This window comes from Trypanosoma cruzi, genomic scaffold, assembly GCF_000209065.1.
Source record: "Trypanosoma cruzi strain CL Brener 1047053517173 genomic scaffold, whole genome shotgun sequence".
NCBI lineage: Eukaryota > Euglenozoa > Kinetoplastea > Trypanosomatida > Trypanosomatidae > Trypanosoma > Trypanosoma cruzi.
Window position 1 is genome coordinate 168,717 of NW_001849538.1, and position 23,771 is coordinate 192,487.

At 53.8% G+C, this 23,771-nt stretch overlaps 1 protein-coding gene and 6 pseudogenes across 1 annotated transcript, besides 8 other annotated features; all 7 read left to right on the top strand.

Moving 5' to 3' along the window:
• Positions 1 to 2,332: part of a sequence feature (areas not merged during assembly with more than two copies in the genome that could not be assigned to a particular haplotype) that runs on past the window's edge.
• Tc00.1047053509217.60 lies at positions 882 to 2,927 on the top strand (annotated as a pseudogene).
• Positions 2,333 to 3,767: a sequence feature (heterozygous, non-Esmeraldo-like haplotype).
• Positions 3,768 to 21,929: a sequence feature (areas not merged during assembly with more than two copies in the genome that could not be assigned to a particular haplotype).
• Tc00.1047053509217.70 lies at positions 3,779 to 7,543 on the top strand (annotated as a pseudogene).
• On the top strand, positions 8,741 to 9,880 carry Tc00.1047053509217.90 (mucin-associated surface protein (MASP), putative; the record flags this gene model as incomplete). Its single annotated transcript, XM_811367.1, has 1 exon — positions 8,741 to 9,880. The coding sequence occupies one exon, from the start codon at positions 8,741 to 8,743 to the stop codon at positions 9,878 to 9,880; it is 1,140 nt and encodes a 379-aa protein (XP_816460.1).
• Positions 10,903 to 14,401: a mobile genetic element.
• Positions 14,164 to 14,388: a mobile genetic element.
• Positions 14,654 to 17,536, top strand: Tc00.1047053509217.140 (annotated as a pseudogene).
• Tc00.1047053509217.143 lies at positions 18,219 to 19,349 on the top strand (annotated as a pseudogene).
• On the top strand, positions 19,440 to 19,937 carry Tc00.1047053509217.146 (annotated as a pseudogene).
• On the top strand, positions 21,789 to 23,747 carry Tc00.1047053509217.150 (annotated as a pseudogene).
• Positions 21,930 to 22,581: a sequence feature (heterozygous, non-Esmeraldo-like haplotype).
• Positions 22,582 to 23,771: part of a sequence feature (areas not merged during assembly with more than two copies in the genome that could not be assigned to a particular haplotype) that runs on past the window's edge.
• Positions 22,721 to 22,783: a sequence feature (GA-rich).

Below are 23,771 nucleotides of genomic sequence, written 5' to 3' on the forward strand. Positions count from 1 at the left end.
TCCGCTGCACTCCGTCCCTCTCCCTCCTGTTACATCCCTTTTCCTTCTGGCTCACGGATCGGCTGACTGATTCCAACGACTCCACCACGGGTGATGACGGCTGCGATGGTGACGATGGTGACGGTGCGGCGCCATGTTGGTCCTTGCGCTCTTGTGCTGCTGCTGGGAGTCCTGGAGATGTATCTGGTGCTGCGGATGCGCTGGTTGTGCCGGTGGTTGTGCCGGTGGATGTGTCGTGTGCTCCGAGTGACGGCAGCCTGAGCTATATTGTGTGTGTGGATGTGTGTGGGCGTGGAAGAAGTATTCTGCTGCCAGTGCTGAGGCTCAGTAGGAGAATTACACTTTCAGTGGCTTTGGTGTGCGCATGCATGGCAGGAATGGTGAGCTGGGTGCTGTGTGCCATTTGGCCAGTGCGGTGCACACATGTAGCAACTGTGCCGCCAGCTGTGCAAGGAAAGAGGAAGGGGCCACCGTTGCCTTCACGATGAATGTGACGACGCATAAATACGCCGGCCCTTATGAATTGTGGTGGCGTCTATTTTCCCCCGATGGAGCCATCCATCCGCCTGCACGGAGCAGCGATGCTGACCGGACGGGCATCTGTCAGTTGCCGCCACCCCGTGAAGGGAAGGATGACACAAAATCTGGTGGGACAACTGCGCCGCAAGTTAATGCTGAGCCGTCACGTCAGAACGAGGATTGGCGACGGTCTGCGGCGGTTGACGGACCCAACACCGTCGATCCGAGTCCCTCATCTAACACGGCGACCAACACGTCCGAGACGAGGCCTGAGTTTGCCTTTGTTCGGAACACAAAAGTGGCTCCGATACCACCCGAAAGAAGGTCCACGCCTGTCACGGAGCCGAAGGAGGATCCCATTGATGATGCGATGAGTGGTTCAATAAACGTTGAGTTGCCGCGTGGAGTCAATCTATTTGTGCCGCAGACGACGCTGGTGCAGCCGAAGGATGGGATTGTTCCAGTTACGGCGAGGGATTCGTTTGCCTCACCCTCTCTAGTCAGTGCTGGTGGAGTAATTGCTGCTTTCGCCGAGGTCACATGTATGCCGAATATCAAGGTGGTCAATTAAGTAAGCCCTTTTCTTCTGATGTGGTTGCGGGGTGCATTGACTCTGCGTGGAATTGGTCCACTGTTGTTGGTGAGGTCAATAAAAGATACACGGAGGGCACACACTGTGCCTGGTGCAGCGGAGGGAAAGGAGAGTTTGGGTGTTGTGCTCCGCCCCACAACAATCACGTAGGGCCAGAGAGCGTTTCCTCCTGCGGGAGGCTCTGATGTGTCCTACGAAGGTGGGTGCTGGGGAGATGGCGGCTTGGAGCTGAAACTGTTTGTGGGTGATGTCACGAATCCCACGGGTGGCAGGCAGAGTGGACGGATCGAATGGGGCGACCCCAAACCACTCCCGGAACGGATCTCTTCTGCTTTTCACGAAGGTGACTGGACGGAGTTCATTGCTTCTGCTGGCGCAGGTGTTGTGATGGAGGATGGCACGCCTGTGTTTCCTCTGGCGAAGAATGAGGCAGAAGACGTTTGCTCCATGATCATTCACTCGACGGACAACGGCAGTGCCTGGGCGCTCTCTGAGGACATTTCCTCTGCGGAATGCCTTAACCCCGCGTCACCGAGTGGGAGGGATCACTTCACATGATTGTTGACTGCGAGAATGGCGAGAGGGTGTAGGCGTCGCGTGACATGGGAACAGCGTGGACGGAGGCTCTCGGGGCACTCTCAGCCGTGTGGGTCAACGCACGATCAGAATTCTCGCAGAAGGAAAGCCTGCGTGTGGATGCCCTCATCACCGCGACCATTGAGGAAAGGAAGATCATGCCGTACAGTCAGAGGGCACACCTCGGGGAAGAAAAGGGCCACTGCGCTCTGCCTTTGGGTCACGGACAGCAACCGCACGTTTTCTGTTGGACCGGTTGCCGTGGACAATGCTGCGGATTGGATGCTCGCCAGCACCCTGCTGCACTCGGATGGCAATTTGCATCTTTTACAAGGGAGGGGCAATGGTGAGGGCCGTGCCATTTCGCCTGCCCGCCTGACGGAGGAACTGAGTGCAATCGAGTCCGTCCCCAGTGCTTGGGTGCAAAAGGACGCCTTCTTCTCCAGCTTGTCTACACCCACGGCGGGTCTGGTGGCAGTTTTGTCCGATGCGGCCAACAACGACACGTGGAACGACGAGTACCTTTGCCTGAATGCGATGGTGGAGGAACGCAGTGAAGGACTGCGATAGGTTCAAATTCACGGGACTTGGGTCCAGGGCAATATGGCCCGTGAACACTCGGGATGATAAGGTGCGTCATGTATTCTTGAGCCACCACTTCACACTTGTGGCGTCGGTGACCATCGAAGGGACTTCGAGTGGGAACACTCCTCTACTGACTGCGACGTTGGCGGACACTAATTCCAATCATACCATGGGACTGTCGTATACGGCGGATAAGACGTGGGAGACGGCGTTTGAAGGCAAGACAACAACACGGAGCAGCACTTGGGAGCCGAAGGAAGAATACCAAGTGGCACTCATGCTGCAAGGCAAAAAGGCCTCTGTGTACATTGATGGTGAGTTGCTGGGGGAGGAAGAAGTGCCGTTAACGGGTGAGGCGCCACTTGAGCTTGTACGCTTTTGCTTTGGCGCGTGCGGTGAGGATGCCGGCCGGAAAACTAAGGTGACGGTGAAGAACGTCTTTCTGTACAACCGCCCACTGAATTCCACTGAGATAAATGCACTCAAGGACAAGGCCCACACTTTGAATGGCCCGGGGGAAGCACTGGCGGGGTGGGCAGCTCTGGAGGGAGCTGCCGCCAGAGAACATGCGGCTGTGGTGGGCTTGACATCTGCTGGGAGCGGGCTGCTGCCGCTGCTTCTCCTGTTGGGACTGTGGGGCTTTGCGGCTGCGTGAGGAGCGTGCGACCTCAGTGTGGAACACTTGCGCTCTCCTCTGCAGGACACACACACACCGCTAGGAATAAATTTTACCCCGTGGAGAATAATCTCTTTTTGTTTTAAATTTACTTCACTTCTTTTTTGCTTGATGATTTAGGGCAACCACCATGGACTTTTTTCTTTTTTACTCTTCCCCCTTTTAATTGCTTCTTGCTGCACTCTTCCTGTGAGGGTGACGTGTGTTCCCGCCCAACTGCTCCACTCGCACACCGCCGACACGCTCATGACGACGGCCCTGTGCGCCTTGCCTGCTGCACGCATGAGGAGGGCCGCGACGAACGGCGCGCTGAGGGAGCCGTGACGTGTGGGCGTGCGACGAGGGCCTGTGGGGCGGAGCACACATTTTTTTCCCTCTTTTGTTTTGTTTTCTTGCGGCCAGGGCTGGCAGACACCCGCAGCGCCACACACACAGCCACACCCTGCCGCCGTGTTTTTCTTTTCTTTTTTTCGTTTTTTATTCGATGGGTGTGTGCTGCCACCGTGCGTGATTGTTGAGGTTGGGGCCGTACCGCATGTATCGCTGCCATCCAGCTGTGCCTCTTGCTGTGTTGATGTGCCTCCTTGTGCTTCTCTTTGCTGCTTCTCCAGCACACACGCAAATGAGTATTTCCACAGTGCTCTGCAGGAATGTTTTTGGTAACGAGGGACGTTGGCTTGCGTCTCGTGCTGAAATGATGACGGTGCTGCACGATGCCTGCCATGAAGGTGTTGCCTGCTCTTGGGGTCATTTTTATCACCTTTTTGTTTTTGCTCTGCCGGTTGCTGTCGTTGCCTTTTTTGTGCTGACGCGTGACGGACGGTGCCACGATGGCCTCCTATGACGGTCGCTGTGCTCTCGGCACACATCCACACACTCTTCCTTGTCTCTCTGTGGGAGTGATTGCGGCAGGAGCGTGGTCTACGGCAGCGGCAGCTGGTGTCTTGGAGAGGGACGAGGTACCGAAGGAGCAGAAGAGGCCGCACCCGCTGGACGATATTACGATGGCGGATGAAAGCTTTTTCTACGGTCTTTTATCGGCTTTCTTCAGGAGTGCGGCGTGTCGCTGCCTGACGGGATGCCTGCACTCGGCCCACTTCGAGGCATTGCGTTGTTTCATTCAGTGTGATGTCACAATCATCATGGCAGCACCTTCCCTCAACGGTTTTGAGTGTGAAAACACGAATGACGGCAAAGAGAGCGATGAGGATTATGGTGACGACTTGCACCGAGAGGTGGATTGTTTGCGTGTCTTGGTACACGAATCCCAGGAGGGTTTGAATGCCGTCCTCACAATTCCCGGCCTTGCGAAACCGTTGGCTTTCGCGCTGTCACCGGCCGTAATTAGTGCCCCATGCGTTGAGGCTGATCCATTTGCCGTGGAGTTCACGCAGCAGCTCTCGAGTGGTTGTGCGGCTATTCCCGCGTTGGCCCTTTCGCATGTATTTCAGCGTTGCCTGGCGTGTGATTTGATGTCTGTGTTGTCCAGGCCGCCGCCTCCAGTTTTCTGTTGGTGCCCAATAAGAAATACTTTGCTTTGCGGTGGATATTTACTTGCGTGGCCGTCGATGCACGTGACGATGCTCAACGGGTGTGTCTTTTGTTTGGCGGGCACGAGGGAGACTTCGGTGTGTGCCGACGCCTCCGCGAAAGTCTTCGTCGACGGATCGGGGCGAAAATAAGGGAGGTCTGTCCGTTGCACCTCTCAAGGCAGCTGCGGGGCACTCCGAGCGCACAGAGTGGATGGATGGATGCCGCGCAGCTGGGGAGACCAGTTTTCTTCTCCGCTCTCCGTTGCCCGGGGAATCGATAATCCACAGCGTCACCGCCAGCTGCATTTTACTGCTGGGGATCGACTGTGCTGAAGTTGTCCGTCTAATGTGAATTGCAGCGTCAGTGCAGGAAGACGCTTTCACGCATTGCGAGTAGCTGCTCCAGGCTCGAGCTCATCAATATTCACAGCGGGGAGGCATGCATCCTGGTGGCCGGTGACGTTCAGACGAGTGTGTTTCACTTCACCCGCCTCGTATTTGTGGGGACACTGCGCATCGACCCTCCCCAACAGGCCCACCACCTTCACTTTCCCCCGCCGACCGTTGCCATCTGCTGACGGTACAGTTGTTTGGCTCCGCCAATAATGCGCTCGTGAAACGTCCTCTCCGCACGCTGCAGGATTACTGTTTTTGTTTTTGGCGGTGCAATAATTCCAGTGGCACCGCAACTGTGTGCAACACAAACTAATCTCCGCAGTGGACCCTTTTTTTCTGCATTGTCGCCGTCGTGGTCCTGTCATTGTGTACTTGGTGCAATTTTGTGGGGTTGGACCAGTGCAGCCGTTGGATGTCCGGCTCGCTTTTGCTTTGGTTGCTTTGAGTCTCAAGGAGAACAAGTTCAATTCGTTTCACGTTCAGAACGGTGGAGACACTGCCGTGAGCAACTTTGCGGAGTATCTTGGGCTTGTGGAGGAAGAGAGAGGCGATGGGGGAGGAACTGGTGGCAGCAGTCGGCGTGTCTCTTCTCCCAGGGGATGGAGACGCGTGGAGCAGAAACAACATCACTCCTGCCAACGACAATTCGACGCTTTGTGAGGGTGATGGAGGGTGCGACAGACATGCCTGTTGCCTGCACTCTTCGTGTGACCGACGGATCGCTACTGGTGGATGGCCGCCCTTCAACAAAAGTGCCGGAAGAACGGTGTACGCTAGGTGTATTCGAGACGACAGGCCTCAGGCCGATTGACGACGTTGTGAGGGATGCAGTGCTGCAGTGGCGTTTTTGCTCTCTCGAAGCGTTTTTATCTCAGGCCTTCTTGCCAGTTTGTTTTTGCCGTGGAGGCGTTGATGGCATATGTTGCGGGTGTGGCGTCGACGGAGTCATCCACGCATTGTCTTAGAAACATGACTTTGAGTCGTGTTAGTCACGCCGTGTTTCCCTTTTTTCTTGCTGGGAGTCTTGTGTGTGTGTTTGAGCCCTTTTTCTCCAATTTGTTTGCTGATACGATCAAATGCTCCGCCGCTGCACATCGCCGGTTTTCCATGGCGGTGAATTGAGCAGATGCCGGGGGAATTTCAGGCGGAGCAAACCGAAGTTTGCCTCACTTGCTGCTGACGCAGAGTCCGTTACTGAGGGAACACAATATGGAGGCGGGAATGCCAGCGGAGCCTCGCGTGGTGGCGCGCATTTCTCTCATTGGCGGGGTGACACCCGAGCCTTCCAATCAGCTGGACTCTGATATTCTGCTGCGCCCGATGGGACACTTTATCGCCATGGCAGAGCAGCCGTCTGACTCTTGATGACATAATGGCTTGGAGAATGGGACTTTCTCTCCCATCATACCCAACATGGCCTGCACTGGTGCGTTGCTGCTGCGGTGATGACAACACAGTGACGGAGGGAATAGCGGTTGTGTATTTGCGATGAAACCTACCGGAGACGTATTCATCGCGTGCGTTTTCCACCTCAGCACGCGGTGGGTGGCGGTCCCTTGACGATTGTTGTGGACGGGCTGTTTAACCGCGGCCTTTTATTGAATAGACTCTTTGTGGAAGATGGTGCAATCCGCATGCGGCCCAACGGATGCCCCCAGTACTCCTTGGAGGAGCGTAAGCGAATCCTGCAGGGATTGATGAGGGACGGCCTGCCTGTGATGTGGCATGAGGCAGTAACCGTCGTTTGGCGCACTCAAGCAGCATCCCCTATAATGCGCTTATCGACTGTGACTTGCATGGACACATGCAGACCGTCCACATTCTTGTGGAGTCGCAGCACGCACTTTGGGGCTTTTTTGAGTCCCCTCAATACTGTGGGTCTTTTTTTTGAATGTGCCATCGCCAGGGAGCGAGATAACCCCGGCCAGGTTGGTTGTACTTCTCCAGGGATGAGACAGTCAAATATTTGTGTCCCTTGTGCGGTACCTTGCTCTACCCTGCCTTCTGTAGTTTTGCTTCTTTGACAAAATTTTTGACCCATCTTTTCCACCGAGAAAAAGAGGGTTGGCTCCGAATACCGTTTATCTGCGGACACAACTCTGCAGTCTTACGTACAGTATCTTCCACGCGTATTTCCGAGGGTACGCGTCATTTATCTGGACGCCAACAACGCCATCGTATCATCCTACGCGACACCCTTGCACCGTTGTTGTTGTCGTCACGGTAATTTTTTTTTTCCCGACGGGAGTGAGAGAAGTTTCGTTTTTCACCTGTACGATGTGCTGGATCCCACTGTGGGCGCTGAGAGCGTGCAGCGGAACGATGGCAGGCTTGCGGCAACTGCCTCGCGTAAAAAGGGAGGGCCGTTTGTTGCGCAACTAGGGGGAGATGATTGTGGTTCTTTCCCCCTTCTAGTTTTTGTTGGCTGTTCTGTCGTTGTGTGTGTGTGTTTCTTGTGTGGATGCCGTTTTGCGGTGCGTGCAGTGTGCGAGTTGTGCCTGCCGCGGGAGGTCGCATCATTACCGCGCACGCAACGGCGACGCTGCGACGATGTGTGTGTATTTTGTCTGCACCTCTTTGTATTTTTCTTTTGCCCTTCTCTTCTCCACTTGGTGTGCAGATCTGCTCATCGAATTCAGCAACTCTAATACTACTACTACTGCTGCTGCTGCTCGCACGTGTACGCGAAGAAAGATGGCGATGGTTGTATGGTGCGTGTGGGAGCAATGATTCCGGTGTGCACTGGCGCCCAGTCGGCGAGAGCAGCTGGACTGCGTGTCGTACTGATAAGAAACCGAACAGTCGAGATCTAACGGAAGAGGAGGCTTTCAATGCGATAGTCGGCGATTTTGCAGCGAAAAGCTGCTCGGATTACGATGGCACGAATAATTCCGGAGGAATGTGGGAATATTTGAGTCCTGACCTCACGACGCCCAACACCACCGATGTGTGCAGCGACGGGACAGCATCCATGGTCTTCGAGCACCCGACTCCTCCGCCAAGGAGCCGACAAACAGCAGTGCGTGCAGCAGCGCCACACAGAGCACATCTCCCTTAAAAAAAGAGGATCCAAGCGAGCAGAGGAATCTTTTTCGAAAGTGACATGTCCTTGCCGACGGTGAGCAGCGGCAAAATTATCTTCTTGTGGGTGGAGAAACCACTGCTGCTTCTGCTTTTGGGTCTATGTGGAGTTGTGGCAGAATTCTGAGCCACGGAGTGAGGATTTGCGACTTCTCACACAGAATATGTGCCGCGTTCACCGCGGGTTTTCTTTTTTTTTTTTCTGTTTTTATGTGCTTTTTAATGTTGTTTGTTTGGGATAATAATTATCCTTTGCTTATTTAATGTTCGGCTGCTGCACACTGTCATGAATGACGTGCTTCTCCCTCTTTTGTTTGCTTTTTTTGCCCACACGCGGTGCCGGCCTCATTGCTGTGCGTCCCACGGACTTCACGAAGGGAGGATTGGAGAGACAGGCCGGATGCCGCAATGAAATGTGAGGAGCGTTGCGTGGGCTGATGGAACAGTAATATTTTTTTTCTCATGCAGGCACCGTATTCATGTATATATAGACACAGACCTGTTTTGCTGCATGGCGTATGAAATGCTAATTCTGCTGAGGTATGTTTTTTTTTTTTTTTTTTGGAGGAGGGACTCCTGTTGGACAATCAACTTCTTTTTTTATTGTTTTGGTATTGCTTTTTTGCTTCGGTTTTGCAGGTCGGTGTGCGTGCTTCTGCAGGACTGCTGTCGTTGTTTACTTTGCGTGCGTGGTTGTGTGACTTGTCTCTCCTTTTCTTCCTTTCACTCTGCGTTGACGTGTTGTTAGTTTGTGCTGAAGGCTACACACAAGTGACAGGAGTGATGGCGATGATGATGACTGGCCGTGTGCTGCTGGTGTGTGCCCTCTGCGTGCTGTGGTGCGGTGCTGCAATGGTGGTGGTGGCGGAGGTGGTTAACTCTTCTTCTGAACCTGCAGTTGAAAAATCCATAATTGCACCTGACCCCCAAAAGGGGAATGATTTGCGAGAAATTACTGATGTTGAAGGCCCAAAACCTTTAGAGGATGATGGTATTCGTGATTCAGCGACTTTGCCGGAGAGAGAGACCTGCAAGAATGATTTAACAAAGTCGCCAATGTGCAATAAGGGTTCTGAAGTTGTAATTGATTCTCCTTCCGTTCTTGTCGGCCCAAACGAACACCATGAAGCTCAAGACCGCGGGAGTCCTGCTCCCTCAGAAGTGGATAAGACTCGGGAAAAAAAGGAAGTACAGGAAAGGCCTCAGGATGTAGAAACATTACCGCCAGATCCAGCAACAGTAAAAGAACCCAAAATTACGATGCCAGCAGAACATTCATCCTCACCCTCACCACCAAATGCAACCGTGACGGCGAGTTCAGCAGAGATCCCTGGTGGAGGCGGTGGCACAGTGCAAAGAGATAATATGCCGAATACGTCAAATGATAACGATGGCAGCAAAAGTCGAACTGCACAGCCTGACTCCGCCAGTGGTAACACTCCGGTCTCTGCTGATGAGGACACCTCTTCAAATGGCGGCGCACCGCAGGTCAATACTGCTGCCGACACTGACAGCGCAGGATCCACAACAGCACTCAGCACTACCAACACAAAAAAGGAGAATAATGGCGACAGTGGTGGCAGCAGCCTTGCAGCTTCACCAGCTGTATGGAACAACACTGACACGACCACCACGACAACCACTCATGATGCGAGTAAATACAAAAAGGACGGCGTCAAGCTACCCACCGAAGACTTGGAGCAGAATGCTTCCAAAACCAACCCTGATGCCGATTCAGGCACAACCGAAACCGCAGCAGCCAACAGTGAAGTGCCCACGGCAGCAAACAACGCCACCAATATAACAAGCAATACAGAGACCACAGCAGACAGTGACAGCAGCACCGCGGTCTCCCACACCACCTCCCCTCTTTTGCTTCTTCTTGTTGTTGCGTGTGCGGCTGCTGCGGTGGTGGCCGCGTGAGAGTGAGGGAGAGAGAGCCGTGCACCGCCCGCACACACACTCTTCCTTCTCTCTCTGTGTGTGTGTCCCCTTGCATGGACTCTCGCCCTCACCTCACCCCACGAAGCACACACAATAATGTGCCCATTGTATATATGCATGCACACCCATGCAGGCCCGTTGGTGCTCTCTTTTGCACGACACGCACCGCTGCCGTCCTGCCTGGCTGCATGGGCGGAGCACCGTAACTGTTTCTGTTTTGTTTTTATTGCATTGAGTGGGCGACCTCACTCTCTCTCTGTGTGTGTGTGTTTTGCTTTACGGGAGCAATGAGAGTGTGTGTGCGCTGGTCGTCCCACGCTGCGGCTTTTTGTTTTGCTTTCCTTTTTGATTTTGTGGTTGAGTGCACCCATTCCGCGGCTGCGTGTGTGTGTGTGATGATATGAGTAATTTGCGTGTGTGCTATCTGCCTCTCTCTGCCGTTGCTTTCTTCAGACTCTCTTGTGGCGCACAGCTGCTCCGCAAGTATAGGCGCTGCCAAACACACAAGCACATGCACTCCCACATGCCGTGTTTAAAACGCTGAGAATGCACGCACGCACAGGATTGTGGCTGCGGAGGCCCTCGCGAGGGGGGAAAAAGCCTGCATTTTGTTTTTTTTTGACATGTTGCTCGGTGTGTGCTGACGCGTGACGAATAACAACACGCCCCAATAAGCGGAAAAGAAGTAAAACAAAATGGCGCTGAGCGGCACACCGGTAAGCCAAAAATACGCAATCACCAATAAAAAAGCCGGCGATCACCCAGCAGGCACATCAAGCCTCCTAAAAACCAACCTGGAACAGACAAAAAAAAGAGACAATCATAGAAAACAAAGATCCCCGCCCCCAAACAGGAAAAACATTAAAGAAAACGCGATTCTTTTTTTTGTCCTTACTGCCGGGGTTGGCCGCTGCAAGAAATAAAAAATGGTAGGGCGGTGGCCCCGGACGTTGGATACAGGACAACGTGTCGAATTATCCAAGTTGCAGCGGCTGCTGCACCACACGCTGTGGTCTAAATTTTTGTTTGCAGCTATGAATGGTGGGAGTCAGAGACACTCTCTGTCACTATCTGTTTGTGTGTTCACACACTGGACACCAAACAACCCGGAACTATCCGCTGCTTGGAGGAATTTCGCGAGATCTTGCCCACAAGGGTGCTGCACTGGGCGGATCGTTTTCGATCTCCTGTGCGCATACCAATGCTGGCAACAGGACAACGAGCAGGTCAAACTTGCCTTTGACAATTTGGTCGAGTGGATCGGCGTGCTGGAAGGCCTGCAGGATCCCACCGATCGAATCATGAATTTGGGGAGGTCCCTACTGAATACATTCCGGATGCAGCTCACGATTGCATCCGATCCCGGCATCCGGCCTTCCAAACTGCGCGCCCGTCTTTACACCGCTGTTCACCAGACGGACGCTTATGTGAGGGAAGCCCAGCCTCTCGTCGATCGGCGAGAAACCCAACGCACTGTGCGATGCCAACGTTGTCATATCTTTGGACACGAGGCATCTACATGCAATGTGCGCCCCAGAGGGAATTACTCACAACACAGGCGTCCATCAAAAAACGGCGGAGGGGCTGCCGTACGCCGCTCATGAATGCTGACGACGGGAGCCCCATCCAACCCGCCACCTCCCACCAATCCTCACAGGCAGCGCACCGCGCCGTCGATGCTCCACCCGATCTTTCAAATTGCCCGAAGAAATCGTCGGGAAGGGCGACGGAGCTTATCCGCCAACGACGCTCGACTGTGGTACGAAGAAACACCGGCGGTTCCGCTTTGGGCCAGTTATATGAGGAAAGCAAACGAGGTCACTCGAGAGATGTGGGCGCCGTCAACGTGGGAGCGTAGAATGTCCCTAGCGAGGAAATTCACGACTTTTTGCCGCACGCACGAACAGCCGACCAGCGAGGAGAGCTGTGCGGCCTTTTTGGTGGCAATCGAAGTGGCGCCATCGACCCGACTGCAGTACGCCAGGATGCTGCGGTCCATGTTGGAAATGGATCGAACCCCGCTGGATATGGCGGCTTTGAGGTTACAAAAAGTTGCGGTGCGATCGGAGACGAGGCAGGCGCGCCCCGTGACAGAGGAAGGGATGCATCAAGTAATCCGCAGCCGGACCGATTGGAAGGAACGTGTTGTCTTACGACTCGCGTGGATAACGGCGAGTCGTTGGTTTGAGATTGCGGCCTTAACCCCAAAAATTTCACACTGAAGGCGGACGGGGCCCTAATTTTGGACTGGTCCGTGGCGCCGAAGACGGCGAAAGCGGATCCCCACCGCGCCTCGCGGTTCCTGAGGGTACGAGGGCAGGACGCTTTCGACATTATAAAGCTATGCAGGACACTTCAAGAGAAGGAAAAGCTCACGAATCTTACGACTGCCCAAGTCGAACGAGCTTTGGCTCCTTGGGATGCCACGGCGCATTCCATAAAACAGGGTGCGTTGAGACACGCTGCTCCAATCGTGGAGACATACGATTTGGACCCACACGTGATCTCGCAGTTGGCGAAGCACGCCGACCCGTTCGACCTTCCCCAGAATACTGTTTGATATTTGGGGAAGTACACCACAGTGCTGACCCAGGTGTCGTCACTGGTCGCATTGATGTGAAGGGAGAAGCTGCGGAATGGCAAGAACCCTGGTTGAGAACGGAGGAGCGTTTTTTCCATGATTTTAATCACAATCATGCTGCTACAATAAAGAGACGCGCGACAAGGACGCGTCTGGCCACTCCACAAGATGAACACGCTATCCCGTTACAGCAAGTCAACGTGCCCGTATTGAACCTAGAGTGGATCAAGAGTCGGTTGAACCCGGCTACCTTGGAGAGAGTCGTGCAAGTTTGGGGACTCGTTGGGCGGCCCTTTCCCCTTTATCCTTGTCCGGTAAGCGCGCGGACGCTCACGGAGGATTCCAGCAGCTGACGCGCGATTGTTACGAAAAGCAGGAATAATCGAGGACGCTTCGTCCACAATTACAGGCGGATGGATAACACCCTTTTTCGGTTGTGGAGGAGAAATCACCGGTTTACGACGACGATGGATCGCGTGGCCACGCGACAAGAACAGCGACGACGCTTATGAGGCGAATGTTCCTCTTTTACACATTTCCCGTTGTTTGCCGCCTGTGATGGCTGAGACCGCTTACTGCCTGGACTTAAAGGCGTCCTTTTCCCGAGTTTCTTTACCGCGGGAGACTCGGCATCTCTTTTGATGCCGCGTGGAGGACGGCACGCTGGTGGAGCTCACACGTCTCCCTATGGGATACAAGGCCAGCCCAGAAATTCTCCAGATTATTACTTCAGCAATTGCGGGGGTGACGACGGTGGTTCACCCTCTCTGGGCCGCACCTCCATTGGTGCGTGTCGACGTTTGGATCGACAATATACGCATTGCAGGGTCGAAAAGCGGTGCGACATTGTGGGAAGCCAAGTGCTTCGTAATGCGGATGGCCGTCACGCCACGATGGGGAGGATCGCGAATCGGGCGCTACGCATTGCACCTTCCTGGGGTGCAGTTTGATCACACTCACCGGGCGGTATCCCTGAGTGACAAGTTTGTCCGCTCTGTACGCGCCATGCCGGCGCTTAATTCTTTGACCATCGCGGAAATGGAGGTTATGGCGTCACGCTTTTTATATGCGGCGGCCATTTTGGGCACGCGTTTATGCGAATACTACTTTTTCATCAAGGCAGTGCGACGACGATTATCCGCACTTAACCGGGGAATTGTGCTGGAGACATCCCGGCGAAAATTCCGCCGTCAGCGGTTGGTTTGGGCGAGAGATTGCGACACACCATCGAGAACAATCGCAAGCGAATCATCAAGCCCACCGAGAAAGCATCGGCCGCCATCATCACGGACGCATCGCTCCATGGATGGGGAGCCGTTTTTATTCCAGACTCCGGCGACGTTAAAATTGCCGGAGGGAAATGGGAGAGGAAACCTTTTCTTATCATGCAGGCCGAGGCATGCGCGGTACGCTTGGCCTTATCGGCCTTTTCCGCCATCTTGCCACCCACTATGGACGTTTGGGTGGACAACACTTCGCTGCAAGGAGCGGCGAATAAAGGCAGATCAAAATGACACCCCATGACGTGGGAGCTGCAACGGATATGTGAGTTTTTGGACTCTCGCGGACCACAGAAAGCCTTTGTCTACGTACGGTCTGCAGAAATCCCGCAGATGGCATATCACGCGGTCGTGTTTTTACACTTCAGGACTTGGCGAAGGGGTGGAACTTGCGAAGGGGAGCGGCGGTTTCTTGTGGTTGGAGGAGCCCAAAGGCCTGCCACTTCGCGGGGGATAAGTGTTTCTATTTGTAACTGTGCGCAGCAGTCCGCGGCGGTGATTGACGGAATGTGTATATATTTTGGGGGAAACATTGCGGCGAACTCATTGCCTCTCCATTTACCGCTTTTTTTCTCCTGTCCCTTTTGGATAATTTCAGAGTCCGGCCAGCGGCCCAGAAGATTATTCAGTGTTGTTTCCCTCTCGGTTTCTCTTCTCTCCTCTTTTCTTCCTTCTTGTCTTTGAACTTCCTGTCTGTGCACGCAACAAACGCACAGCGCAGCATTCAATGTGATGCTCTTTCAATGGAGGCGAAAGTCGTTCCTACTCCCAACAAACCACGACGCCGTCCTCGTAGCTCCCCGCGACAATGCGAGTGGACGGCAACACGGCGCAGTTGAATTGCCTCCAGCCCCTGAGGGATGCCGGATTCGCGGTTGCTGAGGTCTTGTTTGACGTCGATGTGGCGTTGGACGGGCCGGACGCAAGTACACTCTTCCGAAAATTGTGTGCCACTGCCGCCCCCAACTTTACTCATGAACGCAAGAACATGGTGGCCCTCAGCTACGGCGTGCGTTCGTCACCAAAGCGACAACTCATGTACGGCTCTGCAGCTGGGGAAGGATATGCTGCTTGAGTCATCACTGAATTTATTCGGCTGGGCGCCAAAAAGGGCATTTTTGCCCTCTCGTGCTACGCCATTGGGTCAACAGAGCACCGCGCAGACCTTCTTGACGCCGACAACGAGCTCGGCGTTATTGTGGGCTCCGTAAAGGAGGGACCTCGTGTGCGAATGGTGGCACGAATTTGTGTCTCATTGGCCGGCGACGTTCGAGCGGCGATGGACACTATCGTCAAAAACTATGAGAAATGATTTTTCCCCGTGCTGTGTGAAAAGCAGCCAATGCCTGAGCTGGAGGCAATGCCTTCTTATTTGCCCGACACCGTCGTTCTTCAGCTTCACCGCGATGATGGTGAGGCGGAGTTTGTAGATTATATGGATGCAAACTCCCTGACATTTGTCGCCTTGGGAGATGCCGAACGGCCCGCTTTGTGTGGCATTGATGCCACCGCGCAGCTACACCACGAAGGGGCCCAACGAGCAGTGGTGTCGGCAGCAGGAATTGTCTCCAGCATTTGCCGCCGTCGTCTGTGCATTCCCTTTGGAAATTCAGAACTCAGTCAGTTCTTGCGCCGAGCGTACAATATGGAAAAAGGCAACCGCAACAATAGCCTCACTGGTTCTACCGAGACGGCTTTATTGGCTCACGCCTTTTCGGATGCCGTGTGGGCGGAGGAATCGTTCCATTGTCTCTCCATGACTCGTCGTGTTGGCAATATTCTTGGCTCGACCGGAATCGGATCCACCACAAGGGATCTTGCCATTGGCAAGTGGCGTCCTGATCAGGGCATCATGGAGTTGCGGGATGAACTCATGATTGCCCGGACCGTGTACGACTGCAGGCATTGTGGCTATGAATCCAACAGGCCATTTCAGGCATGGAGGAGGAAGAGATGAGGCGCGTCAACACCATTGGGAGCAGCCGTGAGGAGGCGCGGGAACGGCAGCTGAATGTGTTTTGCGGGCGCTCCAAGCATGAGGTGGAGAAGATGACCAAAGAGCTTGAGCGGAGAGGTAGGGCCACGTTGGATGAAATTGAGAGGACTCTGGAGGCGAAAAAGCGGGAGAGCAGTGCTCTGCAGGCTGACCGCGAAAGCCGCATTTGGGAGTACGAGCATATGGTGGAGAAGATCCGAACGAGGAAACAGACCGAGGAGAGTGCCTCGGAGAGGTTGCGGCAGGCGATGCAGCAGCCGGAGCAAGAACTCAGCCTACGGCAGAGCGCCATTTGTACGAGGGAGCAGCAGCTCGAGATGGTTCAACTTGACGGGGCGAAGGGGCGGGAGGCCGTCATGCGGGAGCGGCATTCTATTGAGGCGGTGCGAAGGACCGTCCTGGAGGAGCGGCGTCGCCAGCGAAGGCAGTGGATCCATCAGATTAAGGAAATGAATGCAAAATTCCCGGAAGAGGTGCGTCCCTTGGCCGAGGAGCGGAAGAAGAAGCGTGAGCAAGCGACAGCCAAGGAGGACGTCGCCGAGAGGGCTCTTGCTGCCGACGTCAAAATGATCGAGGAGTATTTGCCGAAGCTCATTTCCCTTGAGGACATTCCTGTTAGTCCGGAGGAGACGGACATCATTCGACGCCAGTTTGACGAGGTCTTCACGCAAGAGGAGCAGACATACTTGGCCGGCGCTGAAGAGGAAAAGGCCCGCGAGGAGAGGCTGGGACGAGGACTCGAGGTGTATATCGACAGCGTACGCTTGATGCCTACGTGGCAAAGAAAAATGGAAAACTGCATGATGCCGATGCAACGGAACACCACCTCAGTTCTGTTGTGGATCAGGTGCTGAATTAATTACGCAACGGGGTCCGCGTGACAAAGATATCAAGCAGGGGCAATGCTCGCAGACGCCTATATTTTCTCTCGGAGGACTGCAAACGTATTCATTCCTGTGATCTGGACCGTCAGGGATTACCGTTAAATCGCAAACGGCCTCCAGTCACCATGTGGTTACGTGACATCTAAAAAGTTCTCATCGGCCTGTCTACAACCTCATTTGTGAACTACAGCGGCGAGGCACAGCTGGCAAAGACACGCCAGGAGGCAGTTTTTGACAATGGGACGTACCGCCATGATCCCACGCAAAAAATCACTTTGTTCAGCCTTGGAACAAACAACCAACGCGCATTCGCACTCTTACTTCGCGGCGGGAAATCACTGGAAGTGTTTGTGGGACTGACAGCGATTGCGAGGCTTGGCTTGTTGCTCTCAAGCGTCCACTGCATTTGAGGACTCCTGCGGAAAGGCTTCTTGAGGACCGACGGGGTACGTGAAGAGACGCACGTGCGCAGCCGAGCGATAATGACGTGGAAATGCGGTGGGGCGGCCACTTGATACCCGCAATATGCGAGGATTTGTTTCTTTGGCCCCCGATGCAGCGACTCGTTGCGGCGAGGATCACATTCCGCCAGCCCTCTTCCTTCGGGTGGAACAGGAGCTGGCGGAAAAGTCTCAAAGGCGCACAATAACCGCCTGTGGCGTCCGAGTTTGCTCGGGCCTGGATCTCTTTTGCTCTGGCCGACTTTACGACTACTTGTGCGAAGAGCGTGTCGTTCCGCCTCCGTACTAATGCCGTGGGATCTTTTATTGTTTTTCTCTCTTTTTTTCCCCCATGGGTATTTGTGGGTTTCTTGTGTGCTCTTTTGGATGTACTGAGGCGGCTGGTTGGAGAGAGGCTAACTGCCGCACAATTTTGTGTGAAGAGGACTTTTGAACCCCACGTGTTTGGGCTATTAGCGAGTGAAGGGAAGAAAAAAGGAAATGATGGTCACCACCAGTACTACTACTGCTGTTTTTTTTTTCTTTGCTGCCGCCTTTAAATGGGCTATCCATCATTTCTTGTGGGCGTTCCACACCCCTCATCTATTTCATTTGTTTCTGGGTGCGTTTTTTTAGCACCGCCGTTGTGGGACCATTGCTTTGCCAACATGCATACGGGGGTGGTGCTCCTTCCCATAGATGTGCCGTGAAAAAATATTAATATATTTTCAAATGCGCCGTGTGCTTCTCTGTGTGCGTGTAATGTGGGGCTTAGGCCTCACTCAGGCAGGGGCAATGACACCTTTGCACCATTGCGAGGCGGCCGGCGGTGCGGTGCACTAGCACAACAAACTGTGCGCTCCACAACACACAGAGTATTCGCTACTTTGGGAATCGAACACTTATTTTTTGGTGGAACTACCAGGGCTTATCCACTGGGTGCGGTGCGTTGATTCGGCAAAGGGAACAGAAGGACGTCCTCTATGAGGTGTGCCTGTGGAGGGAGAACTGAACTGCCGCCTTGGTGGCTATAAAATATTGGTGTTTATCTGAAACGAGAGGGCGCATCGCTGTGCATGACGAGACTTCATTCACACGGACGTGAGGCGGCGGGTGGAGGAGGCCAACGGGCATGAGCAATACGAGAGCGATGCCATTGTTGCCTGTTGGGATGATTTGAGCAGTGATGATGATAATGATGGGGCGAACGCTCTCAGGTAGAAACGCTCTTCTCGATGTCAGGATATTAAAGTTTCACGGTAATGTGCCGCAGGTTGACCGGACCTCTTTTTGTGAGGTTTTCCGACACGTCGGTGGAGCTGCTCGGCGTTCTCCAAAAGGGTGTTCTGTTCTGCACAGGCGTGGCTGCCCGAGGATTGTATCCGCCACGGGCGGAGTGAACTGTGCATGACGATCCTCCGACAGATCCAGCGTGTTGTATTCACCGCACTGGACGGTCAATCCCGCATTGGCAACGTTGGGGACTCTCTGCTGTTCCTCATGCCACACGAGGCAGGATGCATCCCATGCGTGAGGACCCTTTATCGCCAAGGAGAGAGGGATCAGTGGCTCTTTACGGGAAATGAGGCGATAGCAGCAGCAAATGGAAGAATGATAATACGACTCTTCTCTTTACACCACCTGACGACGTTGGACCCAAAAGGGGAACCACATGTGAATGCAGAGCACAGCCACTTACGTGTGCACTGTTATTCGACCTGTCGTGAAGTGGGATGGAGCCGTCAATGACTCACCTGGCGGAGATGCGAGCTGGAACGATGATCTCGCCCGACTCGCACCGTGTGTGTTCCCATCGTGCATGCAGGCGCACGCAGGGCACTCCAGAGAGCCTATACACCGTTTTTTAAATTTGTGTATGCTCACATTGGTCACGTCGCACACAGTTCCCTTCTTGGCAAGAGACCCGGTGATGTTTGGGCACAACTGCAGAGCTTTGTTGGGGAGGACGCGAAGACCGCGAGAGAGACGTCTTCTCTCGACACACAGGAGGGTGGAAGAGGGTGCAAGGGCTTTCGAGGTTGGATGCGACTGCAGTTTGAGGTGCGTCACGATGATTGGCCGCGAGGCGTGATTGTGCGGAAGCAGCGCAGTGTGACTTGTTGTACTGCTGGACGGGGAATTGAACGGAGGCCGGCACGGAGTGAAGGGAGGAGTGACACGCCCACGAAGCAAGAGGCCAATGTTGCAATGACGTTGGTGAAGTGTTTTCCATGGGATGAGCTGAGATGTTTCTCCCATGGCGCTTAGCTGTGCCCGCGCCAGCCCGTGTTTTCTATCTTTTTGGCTCCACGGGGTGTCCAGGTTCTTGACTTCCGCTTGCTTGGCACTCCTCCACCATGGGAGTCAACGAACCACGGCAACTTATCGGGATGCCAAACCCACGGGAATCGTGGGCTTCAGCGTGGTCAATCTGGATCAGTGAGCGGAGACCTGCGGCAACTCATTCTGCGGCGAGTGTCTCACGCACTGTCACGGGTATCGGCGCCTGTGTGTGTCTGCCCTATGACCGGCATTTGTATGGCGCACGCCCTTTGCAAGGCTGAGGGAAAGGGCGGGAATCCCCACTGGCACGTGTCTGCAGTCAGAATGCGTGAATTGTGGACTTGCTTGTGCGGCAAGGCAGCAGGTCGCTCAGGAGAAGCAGCATAGACTGGGAGTACACTTTCTAGCGGCGCGTGCTTGGTGACTACCGAGGCGATGGCCCCAAAGGGATGTATGTGGGTGATACAGATGCACTGGATATGCGCAATGCCATGCCTCGTGACAGGGAGCGAGGGATGAGTAGCGTGTTTCCTCGTGCCGTGGACCTATCAACTTTTGAGGAATTGGAGTGAAGCTAAGGGGACAAGCGTGTGTGTCTTCACCTTCTTGCGGGAGGACGCGCAGACGTTGGTTTTCTTTTGTTACTTTGTTGTCACGGTGCCTGCGGTGACGTTAATGGGGGTGTTTGTTCTCCAGAGGCATTCATTGTGCGATTTGTGCGTGTTCGGTGTCCAACGCTTTCAGCACCACTGAATAGGGTGTTGCGCAGGATCGGAATACATGGATGTGCGAGAGCATTGCGTCGCTCGCCCGTAATAACACACACGCGCACAGTTTCAGTGAGTCTGATACGTCACTTTCTTCAGACCGGTCGAAATCGCTTGTGGGACGTCACTTCATTTGCGGCGTCGGGAAAGTGAAATAAATGGAGAGATATGCCGAGAACGCAATGCCCCTCCATAATACCGCAGGCTGGCGGCGACAAGGATCAGAGAGCCTCTACCCAACATTGAGAATACGGCAGCGCTCTGATGATCCGGTTTTGCGCTTTAGGAAATTGTAATGTAGTGTACACCGTGTGGGCCTTTTTGCTGCGGATATGCAGGAGGGTGATGTGGGGTGGAATTATTGTTGAAGGCAGCACGGACGCCGCCTGACCTTTATTGGAGGGATGCGTGGTGTTATTTCTTGCTTCCTGGCCTGCGTTGTCGCACTCATGCTGTGAGTGCGGATGGCCACAGTAGGGGAGCTGGATACGGTTCAATTTGTGTTGCTCACGGGGACTGCGCGACACATGTATTTTTTGTTGGGCTTCCCAACAGGAGGGGCACATCGCCGTTGCGTGCTTCCCGCGGCAGTCCATTACTCTGCGACTGTGCATGCCGCTGTCCGCTGCGCCACTGCAAGCCTTCGCCTTTGTGAGAAATGGGGAGCTTGACTGCTGTGGCGGTGGTCGAATGCTCCCGAATTGGTGCTTTTGGTGATTTCACTTAGAGCGCCGAGCAGCGAGGGGCTGCACACGCCCAGGAGGTGGGAGTGTCTGCTGCAACCGCACCTGCGATTTGTATTTGGGATGTGACATGTTTCTTTGGTATTTTTGTTTTTGGTGATATGCGGGGCAGCGGTGTGTTGGCGTGTGCGGGCTGCTCATGGCTGCCGGTTTTGCCTTTCCTGCTGTTCTCCCGCTCCAGTCCTTTGTGTGCGACGGACCAAACGTTCTTACGGGCGTGTGGTGGGGCCGCGTTCTTGTTTGGAAAAAAAGCCTTCCGCAGGCATAATGAGACTGCCGTCCGTGCCACACGAGGCAGCGGGGAGTTTCCTGGGATTTATTGGCGGGGTGGCACCGCACCCATGCGGCGTGGTAGATTTGTATTCCGCAATGCACGGTGATGGGGATGTGCGGTGACAACTTCCTCCAGTGGAGCGACACGAGCAGCACGGGGAGTGTAGCGGAGGAGTGGCGGCTGCGTGCTTTCCAGTGATACGTGAATGGCGAATGCAATAAGAAAGGCAGCGTCACGGCACTCTTTTGCCATGCACTTCGCAGATATTTTCCATAAGGCATGTAAATTGCACTCTTTTCTGTTGTGTGTGGGATTACCGTGATGCATCGCTGTTGCGGTGTGTATGATTTGTGCTTCTGTCAGGGTTTATGTGCCCACGTCCTTTTGTCAAGTGTGTGCGGTGTCGGCGGTGCCACACGGGTGCGGGCCGTAGCGAGCGGTATGCGTGAGCGAACCCTCCGTGTGCACCACGGTGTTATTGTTTGCTCTCACCAACACTGTGCTGGGTGGAAGGTATCCACGGGCCGTCTTTGTGGTGGTCCTTGTGCATCGAATACTGTGCCGTCACACCGCGCGTATGGCACTCTTGCTGAGGCTGTCAGTCATGCCTGTGACCTTTGGCTATTACTCTTATTCCTTTTTTGATTAATGGTTAGTGTTCAGCTTTAACACAATCCAACCAAGAAAACAGGCATATAATCGATTCTCACGCGGAAGAGAATAATAAATAGTCTTCTCTCAGGCGCGGAATTCAACGAAGGTGGCTGAAGGATGGACATGCTGGAGGGATGCTACGAGTCTGTGTACAATGCGAGGTGGCACCATGTCGTGGAAGTTCCTGGCGGCGAGGGGACGGGAATGGAAGTGAAGGAGGGGAAACCACCGCAGTCATGGACGTACAAGAAAGTTGGCCGAACCCTCGAAAAGGATGACGGCGTGCAGCAATCCGGTGAAGCACCTCCCAGGCTGATGGTGCTCACCTCGGACAAGGGATGGCCGTACTCGTGGTAGGAGGATGAATCCACTCGTGACTGCTACGTGAACTGTGAGTTGGAGCGAGTGTGGCAGATCGTCAAGGGCGATCTCACCAAATGGTCCAGCACTCACCGTGGGACCGACTTTACGCCCAAGCAGCGTGTGTTGATTGGGACGTCCGGGATCGGGAAGTCGATGGCTGCCGGCTCGTACCTCCTCTATCAGCTGCTGCAATACGATGCGGAGCAACTCCCAATGGTTGCGTACGTTATTACGGATCGAAAATTCCTATTTGACAAGATCACAGAAACGGTGAAAAAATACGGTGAGGCGTCTAGTATCGTGGATATTTTGGACGAGTTTTCTGGGCGTGGGGTGAAGGGGTATATTATCTACGACGTGTCAATGAAGGGTCATGAACCGTCTACTGGTTTGCCTTGCGAGGGATGGGGCATGATTGTGGTGACATCACCCGACAAAAACAACTACGAATCGTGGGCGGAGCAAATGGGAGCGGAACGAATCATAATTAATTGCCCTGACGAGAGCGATGTAAAGGCAATGTGCGTTTGGAAGAAGCACAATCGGCGGCTTGCGGGGGAACAAGCGGAAGAAGAATCGGAGGAAGAAGCGGAGGAAGAAGCGGAGGAGGAAGCGGACTACTGGAAAAAGGTGAAGGGTCGCATGGACAAAGTGGGGCCGATTCTCCGCTTCATTTTTAATGAACAAAAGTCTGACGCTCGCTTTAACGAGTGTGAAGATGCCATGAATGATATCACCCCTTCGATGCTACGGTATTACGCTGGTATCGGAACTGGCGAGTCGTGCAACGGCAATCATGTTTCTCGAAAGCTTGTGAAGGTTGTCCGAGTACGACGAGGAAACAATTTTGCATCGCCTTTGAATGTACTGATATCTCCCCACCTCGAACGCGAAATATTGTCCCGGCTGGAAAATGAAATGAAGCAGTCCGATTTTATTTTTTTTGTTTCGAGGTTCTGGGATTATGTCCCACCATACATTATTGAAAAGTACGCCGTATCCGCATTTTTGAATGAGGATTTACTGCGTGCGATAAGACTTAAAATCAGGGAACTGAGGCCACCAGGACGACGTGAGCCACACAGCTGTGCGCTGAAAGAGCACTCAGACAAGAGCTTCACCAGAAAAGAGGTTCTACCGCCACCCGAACGCCTTTCCAATCCGGTTGCTATGGACCACTGGGTGCTGTATGAGCCCAAAATCCAAAACTTTCCGCTGGTGGACGGCTTTTTCTTTGTGGACTCAAATCCTAAGATGCTGGTTGGGCTGCGGATGGCTGCGGCGGGTGAGCACCACAAGATAACCAGCACTGTGAGGCAGTTCACTGAGTGCCTGGCGGCATATTTTAATGGATGGAAGAAATTATCCCGAGACATGTTGTGGGAGATTATTTACGTGCAGCACGCAGACAGCACGCCGAAGAACGAATGGCAGGGATGTGAAGTCGTCAATTCCAATAATGTGAGAGAGAAGGAAAAAAAAAAATTGCGGCGTTCTGGAACGAAAAGGTACGCCAGTACCAAGTGTCAATACCATCCGGAGACGCCTCAAGAAGCCCTTAGAATTGAGGATAGTAATTAAAGGAATAAATAGGGAAACAAATTA